General features: G+C 38.9%; 1 protein-coding gene across 2 annotated transcripts in view; it reads right to left on the bottom strand.

Moving 5' to 3' along the window:
* Positions 1 to 11,488, bottom strand: part of LOC149080860 (uncharacterized) — a 131,206-nt gene that overhangs the window by 60,944 nt on the left and 58,774 nt on the right. For both annotated transcript variants that reach the window (XM_089237537.1, XM_089237538.1), the window contains exons 23-24: positions 9,724 to 9,828; positions 4,830 to 4,934 (exon numbers count right to left, since the gene is read on the bottom strand). In XM_089237537.1, the coding sequence (XP_089093663.1) occupies positions 4,830 to 4,934; positions 9,724 to 9,828 (210 nt within the window). The remainder of the gene's footprint in view (positions 1 to 4,829; positions 4,935 to 9,723; positions 9,829 to 11,488) is intronic.

The following is an 11,488-nucleotide window of genomic DNA, read 5'->3' as shown; positions in this document are numbered from 1 at the left end:
CAAGATTTGCATTTTTGTCTAGAAGCAGTGGCTTTACATTCAGTTCAGTTCTTTTCATGAAATTCGATAAAATACGCAAATTCTCTTAATTTATTTCACCAGTGTAGGTATATGAAATTGATTTTTTGTGTCAGTGTGTGTGTATGTTCTCTATACAAATCTACGATTATAGATTAATCGTCGCCAAATTTTGCATATATACCATATGGGTCCCGACTTGAACGATAGACTTCATTAAAAGTTCGCCAGAGCAGGGCAAATGCCCCAAACGGGCAAAACACTGTCGGGCAACAATGGTTTTTGGGCCTCAACAATCACTTTCGGAATGTTTACTTGGGTTACCGTGGTTCTCAAACAATACGTTTCAGACACGCGCATGCCTTTTGCAATGGTTGGCCTCTTCTTTGATGATGCCAGTGTTATAGTTAATTTATTTATAATGTTTTTTTTTTTCACTTTTTCAATCTTCTCAGTAGCTGAAAAAAACCAGGGCAGCTCCGGGTATTTTTGGGTAATGTTTACATAAAAACATGCCGGACTTCCGGGATGATTCTTATCATTCTGTTTTGTTTTCCAAACTAACCTGCCAGAGGTTCCAACTAACCTGCCTTTATTACCAAAGAGCTCTTTCTCAATTACATCCTTGGCGCTAAACTTTTTACAGAATGGTATTTTCAGCATTAATTTCAAGATTGCTGGTGGCACTTTTATTCCGTAGCATTGATTAATTAATAGCGAATAAAAGGGCACCAATAATATAGTATATTGCGTCTGATGCAATATTTGCCACAACTGAATCAATTCCATAATGGGTAAACCAAATCCGAAGATCAGAATGCTTATCCTGGGTTTGAAAGAGGAATCTAAACACAGTGACCTTCCTCATGAATAGAGCAGAGGAGGATTTAGAGTGCAAAAAAAAAAAGATGCAAAAGGTACGCTAAATTGCACAAACATGTTTCAAACATTCTGCTTAATTATGGAAGCGCGATAGATATTAAGGCAACTGACTGCGTTCAAATGACACACCGAAAATGGTTTTATAAATTCATTTGGAAGAATGTTTTACACAGAATCCAAAACTATTTTATTCTTGCACATGCAATAAGTAGCAACAAAGTTATGGTTGATTCAAATCATCTGGAACAACGGTTTCGAAGGCAACATACAATTTTCAAACGCGTTTTTTGAGGATTCATTTTTTCGTTATTTCACGCGAAACCTAATTTCTCAAACACTATGCAAGATATTCTCATGAAATTATTCAACAGTGTTCCAGATAACGTGGGCTGTGCAATGAACTAGGATCTTGGCCATATATGCTTAGAATTCAATATTTTACAGGTATTTGAATGAAAAAAATTGAATTTTTTTTCTGAAAATTTACGTATTGTTTCACGAAAACTGCCATATCTCAGAGAATATTTTATGTATCTTAAAACTTTTAGTTCATTGTGCACAGACAACAGTCACAGAAACATACACGATCAAAATTATTCAAGTAAATTGTGTGGTTTTTAGTGTACAACGTTTGGCGTAAGTACTGAAAAAATGAGCCAATTTCGAGGACATAATTTAGAATGTCTCAAAAAGTTTTAGAGATATTTCAAAAATTTCGCTGGATTTCTTTATTTCATACAGTACTTTTATTCTAACCCCACTTGTTTTGGGAAAATCACCGTGTTTTTTTTTCAAAAAAAAGTGTCCCGCACGTAGTCAGTCGAAATCCTTAGCCTACATTGCAAAATTAGAATAAACTTTTGCAATATAATTTTAGTATGTGTTTGAACATGTGTATAACCGGAAAATAAAAACTATTCATTGAAAAAATAATTGCAATACTTAATGATTAATTAGATTTTATTATATAACCACGTGTTTCTATTTCTTTTTCAATCGAAATATTCCTTATGCTTTTTCATTATAGCACCGAATTAATTAATCAAATATTTTGCAGGAAAAAATTTTCGGTTATTATTTAACCGTTATTTCTTACTCGGAGCTCTGATTTCTTTTTCCCTGCATCATATAAATGTGCTTGTTGCAAAAAAGCAAGGTTTTTTTGGAAGTAAAAATTTTGCATTTTAGCCTATTTTCAGTTGTAATATTTATGTTGAGGATTTAAATTCATGCTAAATCAATATAGTGTGATAAATTTTAGGATGTACACCTTCAAACGTTTTCCAGAAGAAATGGGCCCGGAGTTGCAAAACTATTCAGATTTCAAATCGGTAAATCATTGATTTATTTTACTAGTTGATTCTGATGTGCTAAAATGTGCATTCAACATGACTGTGTAACGTATCCATGGGACCCCTGGCGTAAAAGTCCGAAGTCGTTATCACTTGAAAACATAAATGTCACTTTTTTTGTTGTTTTTCGTCGGCAGCGGTGGTCGTGTGGCGACGATCAGGGCCGCAACTAGATGCTTGGTCATCCGGGGCAAGCGCGCATTTTGACGCCCCCCACCCCCTTGTAATGTTGAAGGAAAGGTTTTTCAGAATGTGAAATTTGCGCCCCCTCGGGTCTAGCGCCTGGGGCACAAAAATCCGCATGCTCCCCCCCCCCCCAGTTGCGGCCCTGGCGACGATCAAGGCCGCCGATCGTGATGTTGCCGGCCTGAGATCATATGTAAATGAAATGACCTTGAAGCCGATTGGCTTGTTTTGATTTATATCCACTAGGGGTGGACAGAGCGGGGGCCACGGTTGGTCTGGAGGCTTGTTTAGACACCGGAAGTTTTCCCTTTAAAATACCGGCCGTACGCTGTCGCGGGGGAGGAAGGGGGGGGGCACGGCCGGTCTGGAGGCCGTACCCTGTCACGATCGCTCGATTACTTCTTGCTTTCACTACTTGAGTAGCTGAAACTAGTTGATCTCTGCTTCGGTCGTGAAATCTTGACAGATGTTATAATAACTAATAACTAGTTCTCTTGTTCCCGGCGGGTCCAGTGAAGATGTTTTAATGGAAACCTAATAAGTTTCATAACAAGTTTTCAGTTTGGTGACAAGGCGCCCTCACTGGGTGATGAAGCCCCGAGCGGTTTATTCTTGATGAAGCTTCTAACTTTGTGCTAATGGAGTCGTCCAGTATTTTCTCTATAACTTCCGACGTTGATTTGGTCAAATTCCGACGCACTTTCATCTACGATCGTGGAGAGATCTTCTACATGAAACTGGCTGCTGCTCACTTGTCCTGAAACATGGAACTCTATTGTTTGGTTGGTCCTACCAGGGTCAATGGACCTGCATCGTGATCGTGACTAAAACACCAACCTGGTCGGCGAGCGGAAAGGGGGGATATTCGTCTGAATGGATATGGACTTCCAATGGTGAGACCCATCCACTTCTATTCATACGAACCTTGGAATAGATGATTTTGACGTAAAAAAGTTGTTCTTAACGAATGAATTGAATGTAACATGCTCATCAACCAAATGTAATAAAGCAATTGAAGTGATGCAAAACAAACTTGTTTTTTATTTCCTACTTGTCTGTCTTAATTTAGGATAATTTGAACTGATCATTTAACCCGGTTAAAGGGACATTACAACTGATGTCTAGTTAGACGACGACGAGCTATTTTTTTCATCTGACCTCTCCCTTCTGGCAACGACTGAGGCATCGCGTGTGCTGGATCAAACAAAGCATAGTATTTAACGCATAAAATGTATAGCAATGTATTATATTTAATATTCATACACCACGGTAAAAGTGAGAAATTGTGAATAAAAGTGACAAAAAAAAGTGATTACGCATAACTCCATTTTGGTAAGTTTAATGGATTTTGCTCATATACCAAGACTATCACATTTATCGGTGATTATGTGTATAGTCGTAAGATCGTATTGGTAAATGTATATGAGATAAATCGTCAATAAATTACTTGAATTTATCAGAATTTAAGCATTCGATAGATAATGTTGGTTTTATTTGTACATAATTACGTGTGTGAAGAAAATTACTTATTTTCATTAAATTTTTATGGCAAAATATGTGTTGTATATAGACGTATCCCAAAATAATAAACTGATTAAATGAAGAGAACAAAAGTAATTTTTTTTTAAATATTTATCAAATACACCGACTTCAATTTGGAATTATGGACAATCACCGGTGAAAATGATAAGCACATTAAAATTCATCGAATTTACGGAGACGATCAGTGATTACGCGAAATCACTAATTTACTAATTCTCCCGTAACATTTATAGTGAAATATTCTGAAAACATTCTGGTGATGAAAAATAGTTGAACTTGAACAATGTGATGTGGATACAGCCCTATACACAACTCCTATCCACTTCAGGAAAAGAATAGGGAAAAAAAACTAAAATAAGGGGTTTGATTGCGCGGAAATGCCCCCGAGTTCCCCCATGTGCGGAAATGCAGGGTGCTGATCTGTCACCAAACCTTTAACATTAGACTACATTGCATTTCTAAACAGTACTTGAAAAAATATTGTAGAGTGATTAATCGTTATATTGAATACCATTGTAGTGAGGTTTCACTGTATCCAAATGCCTAGAGTAATTTTTTTTTTCAAGTTGAGAAAACATTAATTCTTTATTCATGTTTGTACTTTTCTTTCTCTTTTTGCCAGTTTCGCTTACACGCAACATTAGTTTCGTTTTTTGTACATTGCTAATAGATTGGCAATGTTGCTTTTAGGCAACATCCCATATCTTTGTTCAAATATCAACATTTTGTTTTTTACTATACCATTAATGGCATTCAAAACTCCATTATATAACTCCTCAAAAAATATTTTTCTCTGTAAATTTCAATGTTTGCCAATTAGAGGGTTAAAAAAAAATGTATTGAACTTACCAGTACAGACTCCATCTTTTTGGGCAAAATATTTGTCACAGATGCAATTCTTTTTTCCATCTTTCTCAAAACTGCAACCGCTGCTATCAGATCCACATTCGCAAGCTGAATTTGCGGAAATATAATTGTTATAACTGTGCTTCTAACCGAAATATAGTGCTATCTTAATGCATAAGCGGGACCTCCATGATAATCAAAGCTGATACTATGATGATTTTCGATAGTAAATATGTAAATTGGTAGGTGAGGCTTAGCTAGGTAGGGGACCAAAAAAACACCCCTTTGCCAAGGGGGAGGGACATCATACTGTTTAGATTACAATATAATGCATATTATAAAATTATACTATATTATATATATATATAATATACTTAAAATAAACTTCACAGCAGATTATCGTAGTAAATCTAAATTTTTCCGAGAATGTCCATTTTATGGCCATATGATTTTTCATATGATATTGTTTTATTATTAGGGCTCACAGATTTTTATGACCTATAAATCTTAAAAATATGCAAGCATTTACGACCTAAAAAGATAAGCCAACGAGGGAAGACGTGGTCCAGGACCTGGCCTGGCCACGGCGGAGGGCTCACCCGAGCCAACAAGCCAATGAGGGAAAACGTGGTCCAGGACGTGGCTTGACCACGCCGGAGGGCTTACCCAAGCCAACGAGGGAAGACGTGGTTCAGGACCTGGCGCTGAGAAAAACAAAGGGCTCAAGCTCAATAGAGCTAAAAAGACATCAGAAGAGCTCATCGGAATAAATTAATATATTGTATAATAGAAATGTGTAAAAATCTGTATATACTTTTTTTTTTAATAATGTGCTTTTATATTCATGTTCATGTATTTTATGTGCATAATAAAGCACCCGACACCGCCCAGCCCCCTCATCCAGGGCAATAGCTAATATTGACAATGGTCGATAGAGCCTGGGCGGTGCACGGTATGAAATGGACCTAAAAACATAAATATGACCTTGAAATTCAAAAATATGACCTTGAAATTTTCCCCACTATTTCATCTCTGCTTTGTCAGTTTTTTATTGCTTCCTATTACGTTAACAAATAAACAAAGAAATTAATCAATTTCCATTTTCTCATAAATTCTCACCTATAATTCAAATGAAAACCACGCCTACTTTATGCACAATAACTGTTCTTTAGTACGTCCTGGAATCGCACTGAATTTTAATGAAATACTGTTGCAAATATTTAAAAAAAAAAACTGCTATTGCTTAGTTTCTTGTGAGAAATTACTTTGCGAAGGATATTATTTTTTTTTAAAAATTCAGGAAAAAATAGCCAGAGATGGAGCAATATTTGAAAAAGGTTTGCCATTAAAGCAGGCGTATAGTTCCTGTAATCTTGTTGATAGTTTCTCAAGCCTAATTGCAATGTTGCCGCATATTAAATCGGTTTTGCAACATACAATACAGCAGGCTACCATTGGTTCTTCTTTTGAACTGAGAACGATTACAGGGGAAAAATTTCTGGAGAGGGTAGCGATAGAACAAAAAGTTCGGGGAACTATGGTCTATACCAGTGGTTCTCAACCTGGGGCCATATGGCCCCCTTGCGGTCCTGGGATATTCTAGGGGGGCCACGGGAGAAAATCAGAAAGGTGATCCACGACAGGTGGTGAAGGGAGTCATAGAGCTGTGATGTGAAAAGCTTTAAAAATGAAACATAGTTGAAAAATATTCAGATCCGTCCATAGAACCAGGGGCATCTTAATCCTTTGTCTGATGTGTGGGCTTGACCCGGGTCTTCACGTCTGTAATGGAGGGAGGGGACTGCACTATATGGGATTTGGTACCAAAATTTTCATATGTAGGCTGCTATTTCCAGCTAAGTATGGAGGGCCGCCAGAGCAACGGTTGGGAGGGTCGATTTATCGTGCAGGTTCGTTGGATCGTCCCATATTTTACACACACCGTTTTTTACCACATAATTTGACTCCTGGGAGGGATGATAATCCCCCAATTGAATCCGTGCCTAGCCAGGATTCCAGATATTGATCTGATTTATTAAAATTTCATTCATAATGAAAAAAATAGAAAGTATCTCACACTTGAATGAGGGTAGAGGGGGGGGGGCCCTGGACAGGACAGGGGGCCACGAGAAAAAAATTTGATCCATAGGGGGCCATGAGCTAAAAAAGGTTAAGAAACACTGGTCTATATCTCCCCCCCCCCCCCACTGGTGGGCGATGGGATGGTCCAGGAGGGTGATAGCAGCTACGGATTTAACATAGGATCCTATGGATTCACTTGAGTTGGGGGACGAAGAGAGAAAAAAAAATTCTGAATAAGGGGCGATGGAATAAAAAGTTTGGGAAACTATGGTCTCTATACCATAGCTTCCCAAAATCATTTTTCAATAAGAAATTGAAATGTGGAGTGGTTCCCGTCTATGGTTCCCTACGTACACGCCCGCGAACATGCCACATCGGATGGTTTGGCGATCCGATTGGCTAAGAGCGTAGTCCGCCAGCCACGCGAGAATACAATACGGCCATCAAATTGGACATCCAATGATGATCCACAGTTACTGAAATATGTGAATTCTCACAAAAATTCTTCGGAAAAATGATTTTTACTTCAAAACTAGACCCGTCCCTAGGGGGGTGAACAACAGGTGCGGCGGTCGAACCGGGTCCCCGCGTTTTTGGGGTCCCCGCATTTCTGATTATATTGAAATGAAAAAAATATATGTATCATGTATATACGGGGTGATTATATAAAAACTATCCCGACATATGGGCCCTTAACTATCATACCATTCACAGAAACTGAATGAAATTTTGGCATAAGGTATTTTGAGGTATGCGCTCAAGAATGATATGGAAAACAACAGCGTCACTCTAACAGTTACGGTTACAGTGAGAAAATTTCGAAAATATCAAATGGCAACACCAAGTTTTTTGTATTGGAATGTGATCTCCATTGTGAAAAACCCTAAATAGCGTTCGAACGGCAACTGTAGCATGAAAATCACCGGCGGTAGATAGGCTAAAAGTGAGGACAACCAATAAGGACAGAGAAGCAGCATAAAATAAAGCATTTTATTGTGTTTCACAAATTTTCCACATGACCTTGTGGAGGACTAATCAGGCTGGGATCGAAGAAACGGTGTGACGAATGAAACGAACATTAATGCTCACGGCAAAGTCCTTTTTACTTTTTCCTTGCCTACCACCGGGGATTTTCGTGCTACAGGTGTCATTCCAACGCTATTTAGTGTTTTTCAGTATGGAGATCACATTCCAATACAAAAAACTTGGTGTTGCCATTTGATATTTTCGAAATTTTCTCACTGTAACTGTTAGAGTGACACTGTTGTTTTCCATATCATTCTTGAGCGCATACCTCAAAATACCTTATGCCAAAATTTCATTCAGTTTCTGTGAATGGTATGATAGTTAGGGGCCCATATGTCGGGATAGTTTTTTTATAATCACCCTGTATATCAAATACATTTTTTTAGTAAACAAGGTGTCTAAGCTTCACAACTCTATGGAGTTCTGGAATTTCTCTCATAAATGATAAATTTTCATGAATTCCGAATTCTCATTAATTTTAGAATTCTCAATTTACATTAATTCTGGAATTCTGAATTTTCATCTAATCTGGAATCGTTAAATATTGATGAAAATTCAGAATTCAATCTAATTTTCATCAATTCGATTTCTGAATTTCTATTAATTCTGGAACAATATGAATATTTGGATGCCGCGTCCCCTGGGTCTATGGACGGATCTGAGGAATTCTGAAAGTAATACAGTCGAATCCCGTTTTAACGAATACCGTTATAGCGAAAATCTCGTTCTAACGAACACTTTTCTAATCCCCCAAATAAGTTTACACAGGAACAATGCCAGGTAACCTGGAATTCCTTTATAACGAAATTTCGTTATAACGAAGTCATTCCTTTGGTCTCTTGGCGTTCGTTATAACGGGATCCGACTGTAATATTTTTCAACCATGTTTCACTTTTCAAACCTATTTCTCTTCACAGCTGTCTATGATCACCTTCACCCACCTGTCGTGGTTCACCTTTCTTCTGATTTTCGCTCGTGTCCCCCACCCCCAGAATATCCCAGGACCTCAAGGGAGCCATATGTCCCCAGGTTGAGAACCACTGGTCTATAACACCAATACGAGAAGACTAAATTCTTGAAATCGATCTCTAATGCGACGAATTTGAATAAGACCGCAACGGGGGGAAAAAAAGTATCCTCTTATGAGAACTTTTTTCTAGTTCTTATATCTGTTAGTCTTCCTATTCAGAGACATAACGTCTATCAACCTTGTGTATACAGTCGAATCCCGTTATAAAGAACTCCAAGAGATCGGAGAAATGACTTCACTATAACGAAATTTTGTTACAAAGGAATTTTAGGTTTATGAATTGTTCCTATGTAAGCTTATCGGGGGGATTAGAAAAGTGTTCGTAGAAACGAGATTTTCGCTATAACGGCATTCGTTAAAACGGGATTCGACTGTATTTGAACAGTGGTAAGGGCAATTATGCTCTGCATACTATCGTTGGACAAAGTGGGAGAACGAGAAAAAAAAAATTTCAACGCTAGCACACACACATAATCACCACTGAGATTCAAAGGGAGGAAAAAGCCAAGCCCGATGTGAATTTTTCGAACGTTGTATCCGGGAAAAGTAAACATTATCAGTATAGGAAAAAAAAGTTAAATTCACGAAAATTAGTCGCACTAAGCGCGAAAACGTTCTAAGCGGGATCGACTGTATATGTGAACACGCCATAAAAATCCAAGACTTAATTATTATACACTTTCTTTATGGATATAATTGGTGTTCAAGATATGGGGGAAGTTAATGTAATGCAAGTAAAACGAAAGAGTTATAGTTTACCTCGACATTTTCCGCCATGGTCAGTGTAGTTGTGCTCATTACAGTGACAAATTTTCTTCTTCAAAATGTAGTGGCAGCCGGTGCTACCTTCGCCACACTCGCATTCTGTGGATTACATACACAAATTTATTTTCTTCACATGCAGTTTATTATTATTAAAGCTTGAAAGCAATTGTTTACTGCAAGGAGAAAAAGAACCAGTTATACATACCGCACTTAGTACTAAACACAGCAGTGTTTCCCCAACATTTTTAACATTGTGAACCACTTCTAGTGAAAGTGAAGTTCCGCGGATCCCCCCCCCCCCCTGCAACAATGGTGAATTTGGAGCTATGTGAGCACCCCTCCTCTCAGTGCCGTCTTAACGCATGGGCCCACCACTACTACTACTGAATGATCAATGCACGTCGTCCATATTCCTCTGCGGGACCTCTAACGAATTGGTACGTGTTGAAATGTGTGTGTATGTGTTGTGAAGTTTGTTTCTCTGTAATGCTTGTTATGTGTAGTGCTGCCATCTGCCACCAGTTTTTCTAACTATGAGTGAAGTGTAATTAATGATTGAATGATTTATCGTTGTAGGTCTGTTGCTCTCCGTGGCGAGACTTTTTTAATGGGGAGATCGGCTCGCATTTGCGCCTCGAAGTTGGGAACCACAGGAAACCAACTTTAGCCGACCACCACTGTGGTCGGATGCTGTGTTTCAAAATGTGGCAAACGTGTTAGGTAGTCTGAATGACGTTTATGGCAAACAGTGCAGAGGCCTTCTATCTCTAGGAGGTGATGATCAGACAGCTATTAAAAACCTTTGTTTGAATAGCGGAGGGTGACAACATCCTCGGATAAGTCGCCATCTGGTGGTAATGTCAGCAATCGTGAGCTTTGGCCTGAGTTAGGTCCGACCGGCCACGTACGGTTTCGTTCAGTGCACACGAGCTCCAAGGAAAGATTGAGATATTCGTTGCCTCTGTAGTCTAGGGCAGTGGTTTTCAAACTTTGGAAGCCCGCTGCCCGGTTGATTTCTTTTATATGAGTGGGACGCCCAATCATACGCACGCCTAATGGGGTACAAATGGGTACCCGATTTGACTGATGTCAGGGTCCGGTACCGGGAAGCGGCCCGGCGGTTGAGAAACGCCGGTTTGGGCGTTAACCCGTAAAGTGAAAGGACGTGGGTTCGATTCCCGGCAGGGGCAGTTGAATTTTCTCTCTTTCAAAAATATATCTTCGCATCAGCCAGCTGTTAAAAACCTTTGTAAGAAAAGATTATCTGTTAATGAATAATATATCCCATAGACTTTTTGGCAATGTAGGAATACTAATATTAACCATCATCAGCAATTGCTATCAACAGGGGGCGGCTCTATCTCACCTGCCGCCCGGTTGCAAAACCTCATGTGCTGCCTCTAAAGACATCAGTGATGGAAGGGGCTTTAGCCAACAACCCCCCAAAATAAGAGTAAATCATGTATGGGGGGGGGGGTTGCTTTTTCAGCCAAGGTCCCTCTGGGATAAACCTGTATTTTTTACCCGTCCGTTTACCCACCAATTGCTTAACCAAAATTTGCTTGACCATACGTCCCGTTTTTGAAGATATAGTCTTGTTTTTCTTGGTCTAGAATTATTTTACTGTTCTTAATTATGCCAACTTTTCCGCATTCAGCTCATTAACGCCAACATACTTGCTGCAAGCTTTCCAATGTAGAAATTCAAGAAGAGTTGGGGGGTTCTGGCAGTGTCGTCTTAACGTGTGGACTCACTCGGG

The sequence above is a fragment of the Pholcus phalangioides genome, unplaced genomic scaffold (genome assembly GCF_987345545.1).
Source record: "Pholcus phalangioides strain wild (caught in Gottingen) unplaced genomic scaffold, Ppha-v1.0 ptg000010l_1, whole genome shotgun sequence".
Lineage (NCBI taxonomy): Eukaryota > Metazoa > Arthropoda > Arachnida > Araneae > Pholcidae > Pholcus > Pholcus phalangioides.
The sequence above is the reverse complement of the archived record's forward strand: the minus strand, read 5'-3'. Positions and strand labels throughout refer to the sequence as shown.